Source organism: Gopherus flavomarginatus, chromosome 13 (genome assembly GCF_025201925.1).
Source record: "Gopherus flavomarginatus isolate rGopFla2 chromosome 13, rGopFla2.mat.asm, whole genome shotgun sequence".
Taxonomy (NCBI): Eukaryota; Metazoa; Chordata; order Testudines; family Testudinidae; genus Gopherus; species Gopherus flavomarginatus.
The window spans coordinates 13037935-13061406 of record NC_066629.1 but is presented as its reverse complement, the minus strand read 5'-3'; the positions used below and the strand labels follow the sequence as shown (position 1 = coordinate 13061406).

Below are 23472 nucleotides of genomic sequence, written 5' to 3'. Positions count from 1 at the left end.
CAAGAACATACACTAAAAGTTTAGCTTGCTCTAGCTTTTGTCCCTTCAACCCTACTGTAAACTGAGCTAGTGCCATGGCCTAGGTCTGTACAGGTAGCTTGCACCCTAATGAAATCAATCAAGCCAAAACAGCTAAGTAAAGCAGGCTTTTAATACACCTCCCACATACAAAATACTGTACAGTATAAAGAAAGGACTAGAAAACTAGAGCTTCAAGTAATAAAAACTGCTCAAGTTTCATTTCATTGAAGTATACAGAATACAGAAGTACAAGGTCTGAAACTGCCAAGGCTGCTGCTGCTGAGAGAAACTCTCCTTGCAGATTCTGCAACCTTGAGAGACAGGATATCAGAGTGGCTGTGTAAACTACAAGCAGTCTTCACCAGCCAGGACCTTCCAACTGGGACTCCATGAAGTCTGGTAGGTTCTAGCTTCTGGTTTTAGAGTGGCAGGAACACAGCTGCTTAAGAACTAGCTATTGAAAAGGTGAGATTCTTCTGACTTTGAGATTCACAGGCCTGTGCAGTAGGTGCCAGAGTCTTTAACTCAGATTAACCAGTAGCACTGTCAGTTGAGCTGCAAGGGTAGATGCTCAGGTGCTGCACCCTCTGTAAAGTTAAAATGTCCTTTCACACAAGTCTAGGACAGTATTTAATTCATCCTAATTAAACTGCTCACAGCACCTCATAGTGCTAATTTTGATCCTACCAGCACCAGTGATCAGCTGTAGCCCCCAGAAGAGGAAGAGTAGCATATGCTCCCTTCTGTGTAAGTGTTAATTTGTGAGTAGGTGCAAGCAGCCTTTAAGCTGTTTTTTTGATCTCTGTTCCTGGCTAACCTTCAGTAAAAGCTGCTTTCAATTCCACCCCTCCAAAGTCAGCCAGTTGAGGAAGATAGATGGTTGGTTTTGAATTAGTGTTTTCAGATCCAGCATTACTGGCACATCTAAAAGCTGCTACTATTCATTCTTCCATGCACAAGCAGCAGTTACCTTTGGGAGAGGGATACCCACCTCTGGACATATGCCTCTAGAGCTGCCCCATAGGTCAGGCAAATGGATTATCAGTTTTGCCATGATCTCTCTTGAGCTTCAAGAGTAAGTTCCATACCTTTGATTTCAGTGTGGGCTGAAGAGGAGCCATTTAGCTGTCCTTCTCTAGGCAGACCTGGGGAACACAAGGTACCATTTAAGAAATGTTATTTGGTATGGCTACATCCAACTAGAACCCCAGGAAACAAAACCTGAAGCAGTGAACAACCCAAGGGAACTCACTGTTTCCTGTTCCTGCTGTGATGGTGCCCCCCCCCAATGTGAGAATGGGTAATGAGTGGTTTGCAAGTTGCACCTTGGCCAGGAAGGATCACTCTTACCCCTCAAATCTAGATCAGCAGGGTACTATAGGCTGCATGAGCAGCCACCATTCACACTGGAAGCGTACACGTAGAATTCAGAACTACAAAGGTGACCAGTAAAGGAAACTATTTGGCTTGTGTGTCTGGTGTTTTGATGGCTAAAGGCCTGAGCTACTTTCAAACAAAATCTGCTTTCTACTTAGAAATGGAGGTCCTCTCTGTCTAGACTGCCAGCATGACTGGAGAGCTAGAAAAAACAGAAGCACCCACAGAGAGACAGCTGAATTGTTGGAAGAGAAAAGGGCTTGTTACAGAAGGGGGCAATACACTGCAGTTTCTGGAGGGCAGAGCTCATTACATCATCCCTGCCCCTCTCATGTCTGCTGACTTCAGGGATTCCCAGCACAGCTCCATGGGCCCTGCCATTCCCCCTTCCTCACCGTGCTTCTCTCCCCCCCACCATTATTCCTTGTCTCTAGGGGAAATAAGGTCAAGGTGGCAACATTTTAAACTATTAGAACAGGCAGAGCTGGCATGGGAGTGTTCTGCTGGAAGGTGGTAATGGCTACCCCATGTGATTCTTTGATTTATAGACAACTAGAGTTATGTTAGACATACAAACACTATGAAGTTGAGCATCAGGCATTGCTTTGCTTTGGCAATGAACTTCAAGGCCTAACAAGCTTCTCCTCCCCCCTGGAATGCTGGAAACTCAAACCACCCTTCAGCCATGCTGTCTGAGCATAAATCAGGACTTGCTAGCTATCCTCCTGCAAGTCGATTCCTTTCCCTGATAGTTCTACAAGGTAAATGCAGGAAGCCAAATATTTGGCCTTTTATACATCAAAGTATCAGCAAGAGGCAGAATTTGGTTTATTTTAAATCATTTGCAGATCAAGCAATCCAGCTGCAGGAACATTGCACCACTCGTTTTGCTGAAGGTGCAGAGAGGAGGAAAATGATGACTGCTAGAAAACAAACTAGAAGTCATGTTTGATGTGTAGGAGGAACAGTACCAAAATAACCTGTAATTACATTTAACCAGCACTGAAGTGAAACCAGACCCCAACTGCATTATTTCAGCAGAATTTGGGGAGAACTAATGATTCCATGAGTAATAAACAAAATGTTAAAAGTACTGAAGATTATTCCTTTGGCATAATCTGTAATTCAAATCTTCTGTTAACTGGTATTTTAGTGTCACCGAGGGAGTAGAGAAAGGGGCAGTAATACCTAAATGAGATTCAAGGCTGAGAATGGGTAGCTTAGGCTTTACCATTATAACCCCGCTCCCCAGAGCTTGCTAAACGATCATTTAAACACAGAAGCCCTTGCTGAAGTGGCTTGGAGAGATGAGGTGATGCATGCCAGGGTGTGGTGCATTACTATTCATCACAGAGGCCATCACTATGTACCTGTTTGATCCCGCATGGAGATCTCACTTGTTAGCCTCTCAAAGTAGTCAGGTAAGTCTGCATATTCATTTCCATATGAAATGACTTTAATCCCTTTATCCAGCATGTTTTCACGGAGCTTCTTGAACTCATCCACGTCTCCCCTCTGCACAAGCATGAAGTGTTCCAGGTCTGACTTGCGCTTCACAGCTTCTAGGAAAAGGGCCTGAAACGTGGTGTCATCAACAGTCCTGCCACAGCCCAGGAACAAGAAGGATTTGTTTTCATACAGCTTCTGGATCTCTCCCTTTAAAAAGGAACCATAAGAAGTATCTTAGCAGTTTGGGCAAGTTTTACGGCAGCCTTCACAATGTGCAAGCTACACACTAGTTGGCTTTTACCAATTACATCCCAGGCTCCTTGCAATTATTACCAACTCCAACAATAACCGCACTATCCCATGGCAACTCACCCATTCATCTTAAACCCGGATTCACCCTAAACTCCCAGGATAGATTCCCCCATCTTGTAAGTATGGCCTACCTTGTGAGCCCAGGTGTATACATTTAGCCATATTAAAATATATATTAGTTGCTTGCACCCATCTTACCAAGCACTCCACACTGCTCTGTGTCCGTGACCTATCCTTTTAGCTATTTACTAATCCCCTAATTTGTGTCACTGCAAATTGTTTTCTGACAGGTCATTAATAAAAATGTTACTAATGTAGGACTAATCCCTGCAGAACCCCCTAGAGAAACACTCACCGAACCACAATTCCCCATTTACAATGACCTAGCAGTTAGCCAGCTTTTAATCCACTTAATGTGTGCCATGTTAATTTTATATAATACTAGTTTAATGAAAATGTCATGCGATACCAAGTCAAATGCCTTACGTAAGTCTAAGTACATTACAGCACGATTACCGCTATCAACCAAACATAATATTTTGATGAGGTTACAAGTTAGTTGGACAGGATCTATTTCCATATGCCCATGTTGATTGGCATTAATTATATTACCATCTTAATTCTTGATTAATTAAGTCATCAGTTGCTCCACTATCTTGCCTGGGATCAATGTCTGAGTGACAGGCCGATAATCACCCAGGTCATCCCGTTTGCCCTTTTTAAACCACGTCAGCTTTCTTCCACTCTTCTAGAACGAATTTACGAAGGTTGGCTTTAGTAGGCCTGAGAAATTCAATCCAGACTGTCTGATCAAGAGGGGGGTTTCTGGATGTTTCTGTACCCTGTAACTGAACATCCTATGCTAAATGTTCTAGTCCCACACTAAAGACAGTGTTCAATGACACATGAGATCTATAGATATTTAGAAGCAATTGCCAAGAAGTAGAAAAAACATTGATTTTATCCACCAATCCTACCTCCAGGCAGAGCAAATTCAGCCTCTCGGGGTAACTATCATATCAGCAGAAAGCCAACACCAAGTCTGCCATGAGCAACAAGTGACAGTGAAAATGTAAACACCCCACCTCTCAATATAGTCTGAGTCTTGTCCCTTTCGAGCCAAGATTTTTGAACTCCGTGAAATCTGAACTTTCTGCTGAAGCAGAAATATTAAACTGGAAAAGCTAGCCTCATTACCCCCAAAAGATGACGGGAAAAGACCAAACAAGCACAAGACTGTAGATAAGCAAAGCATTCTCAGCTTGGGGGTCTGGAGGGAGGGAAGAGAGCACAAGCAGGCGGAGGCTCACCATAACCTCTGTATTCCGCAGCACATTCTGATACCCAGCTGGATGAAGCACTATTCCACTAGGGTTTGTGTAAACTCCATGGATATGCAAGACACTGAGCTTCCTTTTTTCTTGCGCCCACTCCAGCACCTGCACAAAACAAACACGGCCTGAGGAATATCAGCAAGACGTGCCCATCCATTTGGGTTCCTGGGCAAGTCAGAAGTTAGTGGGGGCAGAGTGGGCCATTACTTGAGGTCTTCATTTGTCAAATCGCACGCTGCAGGAATTAAACTGTTAAGGAACATTCCTGAAACTCTAGAGGAAGAAGAGATGCAGAAAAATCCCAGTGCATGTGAAGAAAACAAACCCAAATCATCTTCAAGGCATCTAAACCACAGGAGGCCAGTGCTTATTCAAGGCCCATTAAGGGTCAGCTTGGGCCATTTCTCCATAGGGGAGCCAGATGCTCTTCCCAAGCTCCTCACTGCAGGTCTTGCAGTCATCATTTTTCAGTAATTGCTTCAAGTTAGTAACAGCGTGTAGCTTTTCAGGAGCATACTGAATTTCAGTCTATTTGAAAAGTTAGCTTCTCCTTCATGTGCCTACTCTCATGAGTTCTGGATACAGCCTGTCATACCTCAGACTAAAATGGTGCCTCAATGCTCATTTGCACCAGAGGTTCAGTTGTTTGTCCCGGTCACCCACTGTTGATAGCAAAAGGTGGAATCCTGACTCAGAACTCAGCAAGGATAAAACAAGCTGATATTTTAATATGCATTTCTCTTAAATCTACATGTTTATTCTATTTCCAATCTAGACCCAAAACAGTTTTGAGAAAGCTTAGCAGTTTAGCCTTTGTATGCTTCAACAAAAAATCCTTATCACATTTTCATATAGTTTCTTACCATGTTTGCAAATTCATTCCTATACACCTCATCTCCGTATTTAATCCTGCCATGACTGAGAATGCTACATTTGTATCATTGGAAATATATCCAACGGTACAGACTGGGAGGTCATGTCGGAGACTGGAGTTTAGAAATGTGATTGAACTGTGGTATGTTTTACTTAGACCTAATGAAGGGGAAAAAAGATCACTAACTCCTCACACTATTTCTATAGCCCCTGCTGCGTGCCTGCTACTTTATGGACAGTATGGAGAGCCGATTCTTGCCCAAGATCTAAACTGACAATGTAAGGATCAGGAATAGGATGCAGAGCACCAAGTTACTGAGTGGTGGAATTTAGAATGTGCTGTTGGATAAAGCAATATAAAGTTAGGATTTTCTGTCTACTGACTGATCCATCGTGGGAAGAACTAGGGATCAGAAGCCTTGTTAGGGAAGCAAGGAGGGACTCGAACTAGAGTTCTGACACATGACAAAGTGGATCAGGGACGGGGTCCCAGGAAAACGGGTGGGTTACATGGAAGAAAGTAGAGATTACAGGAAGACGACGACAAGACGCCACATGGCGGATGGGAGAAGGAAAGGCAGACAAAAAAAACAGAAAAGTAGATGGGTTAATTTGTGCAAGGCCTTGAAGGTTATGACCCTGTGTGCATTATATATTTTAGAATGCACCCCAAAAGGAATATGTTTTATCTAAAAAGATAAATCAGATTTGTTTGGAGCATATAGCTTCCTGCATAGTTCAAAATCTTAAAGCCAAGTCCCACCTGGAGTTAAATAAAGCTGGGAGTACATTGGCAAGTGCAAGCCAGGAGTCCTAACAACAGATCAAGGCAGCACGAAAGCTGTTAAAGATGCCTGGAGGCTTCTCCTGATTTACAAGGATGTCCGCCAGCAATCACAGCATTTCTAAGGATCAACATTCGGGACGCAAGGAACTTGAAGGATTCACTGTTCTTACCAACTTCTCTCCCAGGATACTAGAGAGACTTAAACATGCAACACTACATATCATCCAGCCTGGTGTATTTTATCTACCACTATAAAGTGATGTCAGTGTCAACAGCATGACATTTCACGTCAGTGCAGGATGTTCTACCACCACTGACCTATGATGTGTGTGAACAAAGAGCAGAATGTTCAGCCTGGCTGACACGCTATTTACCTTTTTTTCATCAGTAAGGTCAAGAGATTCAAGCTGTTTCCCTTGGTCTGCTGCATACAGTTCCAGCAGGTTATCAAAGTTTGTGGTTAATACGAGTGCTCCATTTTCCATTAAGCGAAGCACAGACTGAAGCAGCTGTTTCCCAGAATCTTCCATTTTAGACTCCAGGTCATCAAACACCTCATATAAACAGTCTTTGAAAAATGTGGAGCGGACATTGCTAGTGCGCTGTGGAGGGAATCAAACAAATCAAGGTCAGAGTTGGGAATTTGATTTCCTGGAGCACTTTTCATACATTGGGGACGAGGGCAGTATACAAGCCTACACACATAGCGTGAAGCGCTTTGCAAAGCAGTGAGTTAGCGGGGGGGGGGGGCACACAGATTATGTGTAAGGCAAACAGAGCTGCACTTATGTGATCAGAAAAGAGCTTTCAGGTTAGAGCGCAAGGCTGCATTAACAGCAGAGATGGAATGTTGGCCAGGACACCAAACTGATCATCTGCCCGTCCAGGCATGTCTAATATGCTCATCGTTTGGAGCCAGAAGCGAGGCACCCTGCTCTTTCCTTCAAATACAGTGGGATCTTTACTCTTTACTGAACACTCAGGCAGGCAGAAGGGATCTAGATTTAATCATTCAAAATAGAACACTTAACTGCAACACCTCTAGTACTGCCCTCTGGTAGGAGCACAAGGCCTGAGGTCGCATCTGAACCCATAACCCCAGAAATAAGACCACTGGCAGCCAGGCCTCCCCAAAACCCCTAACTCAGAAGCATGTTCTTCCCCAAACACCACATCCTCAGGGCTACCCCCTCCAGCCATCCCACCTTTGAGAACATGCTTACCCGTAAATCACTAAGGAAAAAACATTTACTTTAGGCTGCTAAGGGAGCAGGTACTTTCTGCAATACAACTAGGTAAGGAAACAGCGTTTAGAGCAAGTTGATCACAAACAAGCAACTGAGCCCCTAACATCATGACCTTCTGGGCCAGAGCCATCAAGCTCACATGACCGAGGAGCCATCTCACTGATCCCAGCCAGACTGGTTTCGTGCCTTGATCCTGGCACGCTAAGTGGTGGGAGCAGCCACTTCATCCAACTCTCTCAAACCTGAGGTTGCCCCAAGGACAGGCCCAGGACCACTGGATGAGTTTCAGAGAGAGCAATACCCAACTTTGACTGGAAGATCCAGCCAGGCCTAGTCAGGGCAATGGCTGGGGAGAATCCTTGGCCATCCCCCTGCTCTCAAACCCACATTCTACACACTGAAGTTGATGAATCCTGCTGCATGTGCTCACTCACCGGAGATAGTTTCTGGATAAGGTCATGGGCAACATGAACAAGGTTCTTATCTTCTTGGAGACCCTTCTGAAACTTTCTGCTCTCCTCCTCTTCAAGAAGATCAAAGTCAATAGCAGCATCCAGCAGGGCCTGGATTAACCCTTTCCAAGATTTCAGTGCTGGGACTTGGGGAGCTACTGCTGCACTGATCCCTGTCCCAATTACCAGAACAAGTTCCTGGGGCTTTTTGGTTTTAAGGCTTGGCAACAGTTTTCTGGAATGAAGTAAGAGAGAAGCACATTTGTGCTGACATAAATAAGTGTCCCAAATGCCCACACGGGTCCCAGAACTTAGAGGAGACAACGGACAAGGCTGAAGGGGTTGGCATCCAGGACGTGACAGAGTTCCCTCAAAAGGCAATGCACAGTTCTACAGGCCAGTAACAGCCAGCTATAGGTATGAGATATTCACAATTTTGTCCTTTACCAGCCCTGTTAAGGCAAAATGCCCCATCACCCAGGCCAGTTTCTAAAGCAGAGTAAGTCAAGTAACCTTAGTTGCAGGACAGCAGAGATCCTGGCAATTGGCCCCATCTAGAAATGCAGGTTAGAAGGATGGCTGGATTTTTGGTGAGCCATGAAAAGGAGCAGTCTCTAAGCTTGGACCACACAGAGTCTTATAGAGGGACTGTCTGCCCGCCCACCCCCTTACTTTGCTGGCGGTGTACCTGTACTATGTTTTAAGTCATATTTTATCAACACCCTATTGAATTACCATCACTGGTGATTACACACTAACTACAGCAGGGTTTACCCAGCAGGGGAGCCCAGAGTGTTTCAGGTAACACTGAGAGAATGAGCAAAGAGAAGCAGGCCAAATACAAAAGGAACAATCTGTAAACTCTTGACACTCGGCCAGGATGGGAAGTAAATATATAGAGATACCTAGGGTACGTTTACACTGCAACCTCCCCTTCCTCAGCAAGTCTCAGAGCCCAGGTCAACTAACCTTGGCTTGAGTTATGGGGTTTAAAATAGCAGTGCAGACATTCCTGCTTGGGATCAAGTCCAGGCTCTGAGAGCCTCCCTCCCGCAACGGGTCTCAGAGCATGAGCAGGAACATCTACACTGCAATTTTTAGCTCAGTAGCGCAAGCCCAAGTCGGCTGATCCAGACTCAGACTTGCTGCAGTGCTGATTTGGTTTTTGCAGTGTAGACATTCCCATAGTCAGTGCCTGTGTCTCAGTGCAGGTTCTGTACCAAGTTCTGGGGGTACAGCAGTAGATTGACCTGAAAGCTCTTTAGAGATCCGCACAGTCCCGTGTGCTAGCTGCCATTTGAGAAAACTACTGTTTGATCCTTTGGTTTGTGCAGTATGTGTTATTGGTTGCTATTGTAAATCTGGCTCTATTTGGTTTATTCAGAAAATTTAGGTGATAAATTCTGAACCCCAATTCTCCCCCATCGTCTACAAAAGAAACAAGCTTTCCCTAGTAGTATGGGAGTGAAATGTTAACCAGGCCTTTTTATATTTTCAGAATCCTGTTGGTTGAAATCCTGAGTATCAGAGCATGAGCAAAACAAAGTGATGATGCTAAACAACAACAGCTCAAGAAAGATTTGGTTCCCACACTGATAAGCAGTAGGCATTTCTATCATCGCATTCCTAGGAAGCCAGCCTACACTTCCAGCTTCCTCTCTGTTCATTTTAAAATTCAGCAGGGTGGAGGAAACATTCCCCCCCCCCCCCAAATTAAAGACCTGGATATTTTTAGTTATTTAATTTAAATTATTTCACCCATCTTCCTGCCTTCTCACAGCAAATAAGTCAGGTTAGTTGAATACACTTCCTCCAACAGCTCTTCAGACAGACACTTTTCCACAGAACCAACTCAGAGAGAACATTGAGTGCTGGCTAATATCTAAGCACCCTCCAGCATGATAGGGAGTTAAAGAAACTGAAGCAAAGCAGATGCTATTTTCTGCTTTGAGAAGGAACAAGTCCTGGGGATTTTCTTAATCTTAACTCCCTTGTCCTACAGGTTAAAACATCACAAGAAACAGGACGGACTGAATTAAACCAAGGCAACTTAAATCACCAAGTGGAAAGCCTCAATTTGGTACATATTTTTGGAACCCAGAAATGAGCTACATCGGGGGTTCTAAAACTGGCCGTCAGGACCCCTTCTGGGGGGGGTTGCAAGGTTAGACTTGGGGGAGTCAAGAGCTGTCAGCCTCCACCCCAAACCCTGCTTTGCCTCCAGCCTTTATAATGGTGTTAAACACATAAAAAAGTGTTTTTAAATTATTGGGGGGGCGTGCACTCAGAGGTGTACTATGTGAAAGGGGTCACCAGTACAAAAGTTTGAGAACCACTGAGCTATATGATGGTGTCTCCTGAAGTCAGAGGTCAGGTCCCAACATCTGTGGTAACTTCCCCAGTCTCTTGCACCCAGTAGCATAGCCCCTGGATCTCTCACAGGATCAACCCTTTAATACAGTACGAGAGCTATTGTTCCATATTTATAAAGCTTTACCTCCACAGTTAGATTCCCCCTCCCTGCCCCTAAGTCCTCCTTTATATAGAAAAGCAGCCTTGCACTCAATATTTGATAGAGCCTCATGAAGTCAGTATATTTATTTTTTATTTAAATGTTTTAAGAGATTATAATAGGTGGACTAACATATTTTGTATTAAATTCAGATTTTAAACAGGTTTCATGTAAAGAATTTATATAAAATCTGATACTCTCCCCCCTCCCAAAAAAAAGAAAAAGAAACAGATATTTATCCACACAGACAAGAAAACAGTGGTTATAATGGATTGTTGAAGACAGCAAACATTGTCAGATAAGCATTGGAAAGATCACCGAGTCTTAGTGCCACATGTCACACCCCTTTCTAAAATGAATGCAGGGTCATGGAAAAAAGCTCTCATCATTTGCCTCTACTAATATTTCAATGTCAATGTAGTACAAGTAAGTTTACCTGGGCTTTTTCACAGGTGGTATTCCATCCAATGTGTCGTCTTTATCCAAGTTCACACTCACTGTAGAAGCCATCCAGTTTCTGTAGCAGACAAATTTACAACGAACAAAATTAATAGATTTGGAGCAGTCTAAATAACTAACTTTGTAAAGGAAGAAGAAATATTTAGTCTTATCACTTTCTGGCTAAGGATTGCACTATTCTGGACTCTGCACTTCAGCTCCAACCTAGCTGCTCATCTTTACTGAGTCAAAAACATTATTTTTAATGAAGTTTTGCAAAGTATCCAGGAGACTATTCTAATGCTAATGATCACAAATAGTTTCAAACTCCTCATTAGCTAACATATCCTCTCAGAAGCTTAAAAGTAAGAATTCCTTACCAGCTCCCCACTAACATTTTTCACTCAGGTTCTAGAGCTGAAATTAACATGGTTGATTTGGTTTTAAAAAGCATTCATAATCCTTGTGCCACTGCATAACAACTCCTGAGGCCAGCCTGACACTGGAATCGTCTCTTCTCCCCTGCAGCTATGCAGCAGATCTCCCCTAAGATATTAGCATTGGCATCAAGGCAATACCTCAATTCTAGTCAAACACCTTCATTTTACCTTGCCCACTCATCTTGGTTTGTTGGCCTGCCTCTTTGGGCAATGTTGGCATCTCTCTGAGAACAAACTTGCTGCTCCAGGGCCAGCAGGAGTACGCACAAAAGATTTTGTTGACTTTCCAAAAGAGGCCATTGTGGATTGATTTTTCTTCTTCAGTGATGCACAAATGATAATTCATTATATATCTAGACTTCAGAAGACTTTTTCATGCTGACAATTTAAATGTCAAATTCTATACCTGAAACCCTTTGTCAATACCCCTTCAAATGAAATCCCTGGTCAGGAGAATTGCCAGTATATTTCTCCTATTACTAAGTCAGTCCCTCCGGAGCAAGACTGTTCCATAAGGGGAAGAGAGGGTATATCTCAATCTCTATTGCCTACTCAGTCCTAGGCCATCTCAAAAGGGCCAGCAAGATTCTAGTTTGTGCTAAATGTGATGGCCATTTTTGTGACATGGAAGTCCGTTCAGTAGCAACTAGCCTGAGACTATAATTTATTTTTACAGAGGCCCATTCAACCTGGGCCAGATCTGAACAAATGACCTACAGAGGAGTAGACCCCTGAGTCAAACAGCTTTTAAGGCAGATCAAACACTGCTGGCTAATTTCCACGCACCCCTGGTAATGCAGCTGTATGCAATACTGGGGTCTGTATCGACAGTGTCACTGGTTTCCAGAACTAGAACGATGCTCAATTATAGCTTACACTGACAAAGCACATTAAATGGTGATTAGGAAAAGCCTACCGCAGGCTCCCATTGATACATGTGCCTGACTTGCATCAGTGTCCAACAGGAATTACTAGGATGCAAAGAAGAGAGGACACATCATATTTTTAGAATTCCATTGGCAAAAAACCAGCCTTCAGCATGAACCAGCACATGATTTACGTTTACATCCACTGAACACCACACACACACACAACACACCTGAAGGTGGTGTGAGCTAGCATGCTCTGCTCTGAAGAAATTCAGTAGGGTAGAGACTTTGGTGGTTGGCTTTAAGGTACACTCTGGAGGGGAAGGACTCTTACTTGCCTGGCCACTATAATGGCAAAATTACACTGAATCAGAGAGTATGAGCCTTTTGGAAACCTCAGCCAGCCAGTTCCAGTTGATTTAATTTAAATGTTGCTGAAAGCTACAATCATTACATTCAGCCTGTATTGATAGACTTGAGTTTATTTCAGTGACACATTTAAATAGATCTGTTTTTTGCAATAGAATCTATCAGTGTTGTTGAAGGTTTAACATACACAAACATAAGTGCTGCTGTGCACATTAATATGATAAAGATCTGTTAACAGGGATAATGGCATTTTTAAGGAAATTAAAACATTCAGTGAAATCTATGGTAGCACCACATACAGGTGAGTCACTGTCACTCATCTCCATCTTCAGCTTCCACCCAGCACTGTAGGGAGGGAATCATCCTGCACAGGCACCAGCATAGACTGGATGGTCCAGCAGGTCTCATTTCTAATTTGAATTACATATCCCTGTGACATGGCAGTTTCATCACCATCTCTTCCTGTCTGAGCCATCACATTTTCAGCTGCAGGGCAGAAAGTATCCCATGGGACAGGCGGTCCCCTAATCACCTCTGAAACAGATTACTGCATGGACATCTTACCGCACTGACTGGAGAACAAAGATGGAGAATCCAGAGGTTCAGCTCACAGAGCTGACACTGTGACCCAGGATGATTTGAGGGTGTGAGAGTGCAGAAGAGACTATATTTGCTATATGCAGCTCCCAAGCTTCTGGCAAGTAAGACTCAGATGTCAAGACCAGAAGGGACCCTCGCAATGATCCAGTCTGACCTCCTGTACGTTGCAGGCCAAGTTACCAGTGTGGCCTGCAATGTGAGATCCTCATGAGTACTGTTTACAGAACTCAAAATACACCCTGGATTTCGTCCCACTTGCTGATATAATATGTGCAGGCTGTGCCTCTTGTAGGCCTCAGATGGCCTTTACTAGTATCCTCTTTTTGGAAGGGGGCACTCACTTCTAGAAAGTTTTGACCTTCTGCATTGGATTACTTCTTTTCTGCAGTACACTGACCACCACAACACTTGTACATACCTGTGAGTGTACAAAATGAAAATAATTTCACCACATTCCTTCTGACTCAATATATTTTTGTGTAAGTTTTTATATTAGTTTCACCTCATCATATATCAGGCAATTGACATTCAAATATCAAAACTGTTCATGGAGTTTTGATGTAAGCATTTCCCTGTACTGCTTGCAAACTCAAGTTGTGCTTAGCCATGGGAGTCAACGTGAAACTGACTATAAACAAAAGTTAAACTGAATAGTTGTGTGTTTCACTCAGCCTGGAAAGTTAGGGAAGACAATTTTTTTAAAGTGAATTTATGGTACGAAGGGCCTTTTAAAATAAATTTGGATTTTAACTTAACTGGACAATGTGTCTAAGTTATTGTCAGGAACTAGACCTTTCCATGACACTGAATCTTCAAAACAAGAGAAATTTCTCCTGAGGTCTGACTAGGAATGAGTGCTTACTTTAAAAGCATTAGCAGCAGTCAGGCTATTACTGGCAGGGATTACTGTTCTTAAGATCAAGGTTTTAATTCCAGAATCAAGAAATGTAAGTCTCCAGGTCATATGCCAGGGCAAAATGGCTGCTCTCCAGGGGGGATGGAACTGAGAGAAAATGAGCATCTTTTGAGCCAGGTTATTAGGCACTGGCATTATACAGCGCCTGACGGCTGCAGAGGGGAGTCTTATGCTAGCTGGTATTGCTGTGAATTGAAGCACAATGAAGAACAAAAGTGAAGACAAAAATGGATAGTAGCAACATGCAGACAAAACACAATTGTTCATTCTTCCTGAAACATCCCAGTTTATGCTACAATAACTTTGGAGACTGCGTGAGCATCAAGCTCTTAAGGTTTCTTGGCTCCAGAATCCTATTCTCCCATCATAAGACTATCCCTCTTCTATGGAGGAAGGGAAGACCAAAAGCATTTTTCAGATGGTTTGAATAAGTCAAATTTTTTTTCCTCCACAATGGAGAAAGTCAGTTCATATTTATCTTGTGATAACTAGCTCCTGTTGATCTTATTCCTGGAGTGAAAATCTGAGCTTTTTATCCTGACAGCTCTGTACAATGCTGAATGCAGGTTAGAAAAGGTTTTTAAGATAATGTGAAGTGAGTTACGCTTTGATTTGAAATGAGTATGCAGAGTCAAGAGATATAACACCCACTATGTGCAACCAAGGTGATTTTTAAAATGGATCATCCTTAAATCTATACAAATGTCATCGAAAGCTGTATAAAACCTACACGAACAATAAATCCATAACACTTAGACAAGACACAATCAGTGAGACCAAGAACAGGTCAGACAGCTGTGCAAAAGCATTCAGATGAGAAGAATGAGGGTACAACTACAGTAAAACCAAATGCTTCAACACAAACAAGACAGGCAGTCTCACAGCTATTCTACAGATTAGACCCATTCTACTTATTAGGACATCGAGGCACAGAAAAATTATGTGGCTTGCTCAAGGTCACACAGGAAGTCTGTAGCAAAAGCACAACTGCTAACAGACAGACAGATTAGCACAATTGCTAATAGATATCAATGGATCCCCCAACTGAGGAAGTTAAAGCATATTTTAGTGGTGAAAAGCCTGATCAATAGAAGTATCATCTTCAATATAAGGGCATAGATAGCTTCTATCATAGATCATATAAATATTGCAATACATTGCATAGTACGCCGCATCTTCCTGAATGGACATAGGAAGACTACAACCCAAAGTCTGTATCTAGGTGTTCTACTGGACCGTTTCTTGAAAGTCAAGGAACATCTTACCAAAGCCTTGCCAAAAATAAAGACAAGAAACAACCTGATCAGCAAAACAGCTGGATCGCCTAAAAAGCCAATGTGCAGACACTGAGGGTTTGTCTACCCTTACAGTGCTGCAGCTGCACCATGGCAGTGCTTAGCGAAGACACCAGGAGCTTCTCCCATTGACGAAGGGACTCCACGGCCCCGATAGGCGGAAGCTATGTTGATGGGAGAAGCCCTCCTGTCGACACAGTGCTGTCTACACCAGGAGTTAGGTCAGTGTAACTGTCTCTCAGGGGTGTGGATTTTTCCCACCCCTAAATGACACAGTTATACCAACTTAAGTTGGTAGGCAGACCAAACCAGAGAAATATGGGTTTCTCTTGTGCTATTCTGTAGCAGAATATTGTTCCGCAGCGTGGCTCAGCTCTTCTCACACTCTACTAGTAGACACTCAGGTAAACGAAACAATGCATATGGCAGGTACCGGGAACCTGACAAAATCTGGCCCGGCAGTCAGTTCTGTCCAACATTGCCCTTCTGACACGGGTGACAAGTTGTCTTGCAGAATTTGCTCCTTATAGTGCAAGACGTGCGATACCTACCCCTCTAAAGATGTGTTTAATCCATGGAGACACCATTCTAGCTCAAGGCAAGCCCTTTTGGACAAGTCCCCTAAGGAACCTTGACATCACCTCGAGGAGGCAGAATACGTGGCAAGAACAAACCTCCATAGCCAAAACCTAAGGCTATGAGTTGGTCACGGATTCCATGATTTTGTGTGACCTTCAGCTCCAGGTAGTCGGACCTGTCAGCTGCTCCCACCCGCTGGTCAGTGGGGCTCGGGCTGTCAGCTTCCCCCCGTTATTGTTAGTAAGCATCACAGACAGATCACGACCTCCATGAATTTTTGTTTACTGCCCAAGACCTGTCCATGACTTGTACTAAAAATAACCATGACAAATATCTTAACCTTACCAATGCCTATCTCTGACAGATCCAACAGTCCAGCTCCCTGGTTCTGACCGTTCCCCCAACATCTTTGAGTAAAGCTCAATTGCTTCACATGTGCAGTGATTACGTGTACTGCTAGTGACTAAGTGAGGCCTCTCTCCCCCCTTGGCAGCTGTGGCCAGTCAGCAGATGCAGGCCATACTCATCGGTAAGTGCCGCCTGATTCCCTCATGGACTTGCACAGTGCTCTCCCCTCAGCTACTGAATGGTTAGACACTTAGTCTATGCAGATGTAATACACACAAATTCACAGCCGTGAAAAATGTGTCTCAGACTGCAATCAGACTGCCTCCATGAAATCTAGCTATTGATTATACCTTCACAAAAAAATAATTGATTACCCATGATCTAGGGCCTCATCCTGCGTTTTTTGCATGCTCCAAAATTCTCACTGACTTCATGTGAGTTTGGAGTAGCATGTCCCCAGCAGTTTTAGGAGTTAGCTGTACAAATATGTTGTCTTTAACAAGAGAAAGTAATTCAAGTAAGGAGGTCCCTAAGATATGGAGTTATATACAGACATCAGAGCAGATGCTGAATCAGCATGATTTAGGATATAATGTCACTTAAGAGCTGTGTCTTTTTCTACCTCATTTTGAATTTCTGCAAAGAATGAACTGCAACATTACCAGACTGCCCATGCAATGAGTACTATCAAATATAATAGATTATCCCTTCACTGTTATCTTACCTTTATGTTTTGTTCTGCTGCCCTCTCACCATCCCTTTGATTAGATTGTATCACTGCAGATCCAAGGAAAAGTTAAGTTTCAGAGTAGCACCCGTGTTAGTCCGTATCTGCAAAAAGAACAGAACAGGAGTACTTGTGGCACCTTAAAGACTAACAAATTTATTTCAGCATAAGCTTTTGTGGGCTACAGCTCATTTCTTTGGAAAAAGAAAAAAGAAAAGTTAAGAAGATTCCAAACACGTAAGAGTTTCTTGCCAGTTCTACACAACATGCTCTCATTCCCACATTATGACACAGAGAGGAGATCAATGGTCAGATGTTTCTTAGATACAGGAGCAAGTAATGAGATGTACCTTAAAGAACCCTTGACTGCACTTACAAAACAGTAACTGATGACAGACCAATTTATCTCTGAAGTATTATACTTCTCAAAACAAAGATCTGTGTGTCAGGAGGCACAATAGCACACAACAAACAAGAGCTCTGTATGAAGAAGATAGACATTATCATTGTCTAATCCTATAGATGTTAGACACCTGATCTTTTAACTCTAATCAGTTCACTGAAGAATGTCACACACCCCTAAAACATGAGTTGGTATGTTTGATAAATTCTTGGTTACCTAACTAATAAGTTTATTTTTCCCTTATGGAAGCAATTCTAGGGTGTTTGCTTGACAATCTTGCAGCAGGAAGACACAGAATCAAAGATAACTGTGCTTTTCTGGCAATGTTGTGCAATACTGTCTGCTCCCCGCATTTTGCAAAAAGTAGCCACCAGGGTGGTTTTGATTTCAATCACATTTATTTTAATCATGATTTAAATCACTAGTCAGGAAGACTTGATTTAATTGCGGTTTTCTACATAAAAGTGCACTCTTGTTGGTTGTTTTAACCTTAATACACATTCTTCACAACTCAGAGATAGATGTAGGTTTCATTTTTAGAAGGTACACACTATACATTTTTAACCAGTTTTATTTTGAAAACTTTTCAGATTAGTTTTGCAGCAATATCAGAAAATGAATGATTGTTTGGTTATTTCATTTACCAAATGTAATTGAAGCAGATATTTATGAAGTCATTGGGAGGTGAACGATCTCCAATTCAACAGGTTAATCATTAATATTTGGAGGATTTTCTTGCCATGCTGTATTAGGAGGAGACCACCACCAGACAGTTAAATTGTTTTATTTAACTAAAACAACAACATTATGTATTCTGGATTCTTTTTCTTCAACATATAATATTTTAACAAAAAGCGTATGTCCCTTGCTTCTCACATTTATCTCCAGACTTCTCCTTGTCCAGATCTATTCTGCCCCCAACAATCTTCTATTCACGGAACTTTTTGAAACTTTGCACTTTGAGAGGGGTAAGGGATTGACTCTGTGTACACAAACTTGCAGAGGGACAATAGGGTTGAGGTCTGTTATTTCTCACCTCTATATATTTTAAAATATTGTTGCTGTTAACAAGCATGTTACCTCTGGGGAGACATATCCACAGTCTGATAACTGCAAAACTAAGCATCTCTGATGATATCTTCTAGGTTGAGAATTGAGTCCCATTGGGTAGACAGAAAGATTAACCTAAATAATCTATACAGAAGCTTGTGGAAACCCATAAAATTGGGTCCCTAATCCATGAACTATTGGAACTCATTTACAATATTTTTCTTAAACATTACATTAATATATTGTCTCATACTTTAGAATTAGAATTTATAATCTCTATTCCATGATGAGATAGTTTTAATTAAGATACATTATAGCTCAAAGCTATCTTTAGATTGGATTTTGGGGGGAAAAAACCTATTAAAAAAACAATTTTTTTATTTTTATTCTTTTTAAATCATTGATTTTTATCCACCCTGGAAGCCACACAAATCACCTCAGTAACTTTTGGTCTAACCAGTTCTTGAATCTCAGCAGTGATTGTGTTCTAAATAATCCCCCTTGGAGCTTAGAATTCTTTCCTACTATCTAGCCCAAACTTTCCTCCCTTAACTTCAGATCATTCCTCCTACCAATTTCTGAGAATTAAGCACTGCCTTCCTTCAACACATCGTTATCTACCAAGGTCACCCCTGGGATTACGTCCCCCGCACAAAGTCATCTCTTTTACTAGATAAATTCAGCTCCCATGGTCTCTCTTCAAGTGACCTATCCTCTAATTCTCAAGTTATTTTTGTTTTTCTTTAGATTTCCTACATCCTACCTAAATGTTGAGACAATACTCTATGCAATAGTCCTGGAGCAGCTGGTTGGACAAGAATTGCAGGGAGGCAGTTACAGGACACTAATTTGGCATCGTCATCCTGCTACACACATCAGAATTCAATAGTATTGCTTTTTTCATACTCCCATCCCTCTATATGCTCCTGTCTGGTTACCTATTTATCTGTAACCTCAACAACTAAGTCTGTACTTGAGTTTCCACCTATACTACTTGCTTCTCCCAATATGTTCCCAACAATGAGAGGCTGCTTCTCCAGAATTATAACTGATTACATGCTAGATAACCCATCATTCTTGATCTGAAAACAGGAGATTAATTTACTTATTTGATTAAACTTCATATGGGAAGCCTGTTAACTTCACCAGGGAGGTCCCAAACTAGCTAACTCTTTATAGATTTTGCCAGCTTGTTAAGGCTCTAGCAAAACTATTGAAGAGGAGTGAGCTGTCATGAGGAAGTGCTAAATGAAATAAATAGTAAGGAATTTGTTTAGATAGTTCACCCATTGCAAAGCTGAACCAGACTGTCTGGTTTGATCTTGGGTCAACCTAAGAACTTTGTCTGCAAGTTACACATTTTATTCACATATTGAACAATTAAAATGACTGTTCAATACTAAATTAAAATGACTGGTTTATGATCGTAACTGCTGTGGGACCGCGACGTTAATGTCACTTTAATAAAAGCTCAGAAATTTCAGTTGCAAAACAACTATTTTCAAGTACTCCTCTCTGGCTGACCATCCTATGTTGTGCTACTTGGGATGTGAAAGTTTCAAGAGTTAAGCTTGGCCAAGGGCAGGCACTACACAGGCAGCAAGCTCAGTCCTTAAGGGAAGGAACAGCATCATTCATTTAGGGAAACACCTGAGTCAATCAAAAAAAGTGAGACAGGTGAGGGGAAAGAAGATACAGAGTAAGAGAAATCAGTAAATAGGCATGGAGGCTTTCAGGGCTGGGACTGCACACAGTAAAAAAAAGTTGACATCAATCAGCTTTAAAGGGTTTGCTGGAAAATCCCTCAAAAAAATAGGAGTATGCAACCCCAAAAGAGGATTTTAAGTTTATAGAATGAGTATTTTTAGCAAAGGGGTAAGACAGAAGCAAGATTGCATCAGAAGGCACAGTACAGAACAAGGGCTGCAGGGCCTACAGAGACAGAACAAGGAAGCTAGTGGCATAACAACCAGGTGTTGCCAACATTTTAAAGTGAGTTCTTTATGTGTGAGATCAAAGGGTGAGGACAGGTTCCAAACACTACCAAAACCCATGAGAGGATGAAATCATTAGATTCAGGTTAAACCAGAACAAGTCAGATGTCAAATTTTCTAAGAACACTGAAAACCTAACAACTGAAACTTAACCTGTATTACACTAATCCATCGAATACCCTTTGGAGCAGTGGGTATGGAAGATCTCCAATTTCTTGACAGAAGACAATAAGGGGCTTACAGAGCAACCCATCTTACCAAAAGAAGGTCTATCACTAAGCGATTGGCGATTACCTTTACCTCAAGACCAGAACATTATTTTGGTCAAGGAGAATGGGAGGGAGGGGGAAGATATCCTCTGAATAATTAACAGAAATACCTTAATATGCAAGGGAGTCAAAAAGGGGTAGAGCCCATGGTCTAGTGGTAGAGAACTGGGCTGGGATCCAAGTTCAAGATGTCAGCTGGATTCTGCATAAGAGGCAAACAAGGGGCTGGGAACAGTAGAGAGTGATGAAAGTGGGAGCTTTTTATAATAATTTTATGTACAACAGGAGTCTCGGTTGAGCAATTTGATTTGGTATTGTTACTTACTGGATGCAGGGGAGTGAAAACACTTCTCCTGGAACAGAGGAGTGACATGAGGTGTTCGGGTCCCACAGCTGATTGGGGTGAGATGAAGGCATCATCAAGAATTGTCTGGAATCAACATATTGACAGAAGACCCAGAAAAAACCATGGAAACCCCAACGACTGAACATTAACACTTAACAACAGAAGGCCCAGACAGGCTGAACATGTGAACTCCGTGTTATTTGGCAGCAGAAGGACAATGGACTGGAAATGTCAGGAACCTGCAATAAGAAGTGTTCACAGACACACACAGCAGCTCTCATTCAGGGTTCCCACACACAGAGCAGTCTCATGGGACTCAGAGACAAAAGGAACAGGGAGAGCAGAGATGAATTCTACAGAAGGATGGCTTGGCCGAGCCCCAGCTTTTGCCAGTGCAAAATCTGCCTTAGGTTAGCATATAGAAGCAAAAGTTAAGTACTTCTAGATGCTGCATTGCAACTGACTCAAAACCTAATCTCGTTTGGAAAAGGTGCTTGATATCACTGCAAATACTAAAGTCTCTGAACAGAAGTCTCTCAGTCAGATTCACTGTGCAGCACTAGCGCTCATGGTGACAAACAGAAGTCTTGGAGCCCGAAAACCCAGTCTACGAGGCATTAAAGCCGCACGGCCTATCCGTGCCGAAAACTGTAATCTTTTAGGGTCTGACACACTAATGGGTAACTCCCAGCACACTGTTTAAAGGCCAGGGTATAGCCCAGACCCTGTCAATCTGTGACACAGCAAAACTATCTTAAGCAATGTTTCCACTCCTCATACACTAGAAATAGCATTTATTGGTCCTTTCTTGGTCAGCAAAAGGGAGAGGGAGTTATCAAAACATTAACCTGGCCACATCTATAATAGGAAAACAGTCCTTGAATAGAGCTAACACATTAAAGCTATGCCCCACCAATTTACAGTAAGATTTTAGCAAGGATTAGCCAACATGCTTAAAAAAACCCACCTTCTTCCTAGTAAAGAAAAGGTCTTTAGGGGGAGGCCCGGTCAACACAACAAAGTTTTGCTGGCATGTAAGTGTCAGCGACGATGACAGCTCCATTTTAATGGTAGGCGAGCAATTGCCCTAGAGCATTGCCAGTCGCCGCCCCCCACTCCAGAGGGGGCTGCATTTCAGTGCTAGGTGAGCAGCACTAGCCAGACAGCACCGCCGGCCCTGGGACCAGCCGCCCCGCCCCAGAGGGGACTGCATTTCAGTGCTAGGTGAGCAGCACTAGCCAGACAGCACCGCCGGCCCTGGGACCAGCCGCCCCGCCCCAGAGGGGACTGCATTTCAGTGCTAGGTGAGCAGCACTAGCCAGACAGCACCGCCGGCCCTGGGACCAGCCGCCCCGCCCCAGAGGGAGCTGCATTTCAGTGCTAGGAGAGCAGCACCGGGCACACAGCACCGCCGCCCGGGGACCAGCCGCCCCGCCCCAGAGGAGGCTGCATTTCAGTGCTAGGTGAGCAGCACCGGGCACACAGCACCGCCGCCCGGGGACCAGCCGCCCTGCCCCGCCCCAGAGGGGGCTGCATTTCAGTGCTAGGAGAGCAGCACCGGGCACACAGCACCGCCGCCCGGGGACCAGCCGCCCCGCCCCAGAGGAGGCTGCATTTCAGTGCTAGGAGAGCAGCACCGGGCACACAGCACCGCCGGCCGGGGACCAGCCACCCCGCCCCAGAGGGGGCTGCATTTCAGTGCTAGGTGAGCAGCACCGTGCACACAGCACCGCCGCCCCGGGGGGCACCCGCCCCGCCCCAGAGGGGGCTGCATTTCAGAGCTAGGAGAGCAGCACTGGCCACACAGCACCGCCGCCCTGAGGACCAGCCGCCCCCCCCCAGAGGGGGCTGCATTTCAGTGCTAGGTGAGCAGCACCGGGCACACAGCACCGCCGCCCGGGGACCAGCCGCCCCGCCCCAGAGCGGGACTATCCCGGGCACGCTCCCCTCAGAGCGCTGCAGGAGCCGAGCCGGCCGCAGCACAGCGGCATAGGGGGGCCCGGCTACTCTGGCCGGCCAGGCTCCGCCGCCAACTCACCTGCCTGTAGCGCCCCGGCCGCTGTTACCGGCCCACGGGCTCCCTCCGCCGCCGGCCCACGCCTTCCTCCGCGCAAGCGCATTCCACTCTCCTCGCGTGCCTTACCGCTGAGGCGTCTGACAGACGCGACTCCTCCCTCTGCGCAGACTCGTCCCGCCCTCTGCTCTCCGTTCTGCGCAGGCGCACGCCCAGCTCCTGCCTCGCTCTCGTGCCAACGAGGAAGGGAGAGAAGGGCAGGGGAAAAGGCTCCTCCCCGCGCTTTCCATTGGTCCATTAGCGGCAAGGGGGCGGGTCGCAGAGCTCCAGAACTGCCTGGGCGGGGCAGCGTGCGTCGGCTCCTCCCTCAAGAGCATACCCGCGTAGGCTGGTGAGGGGAAATACCGCGAGAACTCGGGCTCGGCACTAACCAGCTGTCCTCGCGCCCTCC

General features: G+C 44.0%; 1 protein-coding gene across 6 annotated transcripts; it reads right to left on the bottom strand.

The window, feature by feature from the left end:
* Window positions 1-133: 133 nt before the first annotated feature.
* Window positions 134-23229, bottom strand: FAM118B (family with sequence similarity 118 member B). Of its 6 annotated transcripts, XR_007769155.1 has the most exons (10): window positions 23046-23144; window positions 16943-17049; window positions 13422-13498; window positions 10801-10881; window positions 7835-8087; window positions 6528-6755; window positions 4470-4598; window positions 2769-3054; window positions 1013-1166; window positions 134-608 (listed from the first exon to the last, which is right to left on the bottom strand). XR_007769155.1 is itself a non-coding variant. In XM_050921722.1 (9 exons), exons 3-9 carry the CDS (start codon window positions 10872-10874, stop codon window positions 568-570), a joined length of 1068 nt encoding a protein of 355 aa, XP_050777679.1. In that variant the 5' UTR covers window positions 10875-10881; window positions 16943-17049; window positions 23046-23144; the 3' UTR covers window positions 134-567. The 6 variants fall into 6 exon arrangements, 2 of the variants coding, with proteins under 2 accessions (XP_050777679.1, XP_050777680.1); XR_007769157.1 differs by lacking the exons at window positions 13422-13498; window positions 23046-23144 and adding an exon at window positions 23151-23229; XR_007769154.1 differs by lacking the exon at window positions 13422-13498.
* Between the last annotated feature and the right edge of the window lie 243 nt (window positions 23230-23472).

Coding starts and splice junctions, on each gene's coding strand:
- FAM118B (XM_050921722.1), bottom strand. CDS start 10,874: ATGGCTTCTACAGTGAGTGTGAACTTGGATAAAGACGACACATTGGAT. Junction 8,088..10,800: donor CCACCTGTGAAAAAGCCCAG/GTAAACTTACTT, acceptor ACTTCATTCCAG/AAAACTGTTGCCAAGCCTTA. Junction 6,756..7,834: donor TTATCCAGAAACTATCTCCG/GTGAGTGAGCAC, acceptor TTCCCTCCACAG/CGCACTAGCAATGTCCGCTC.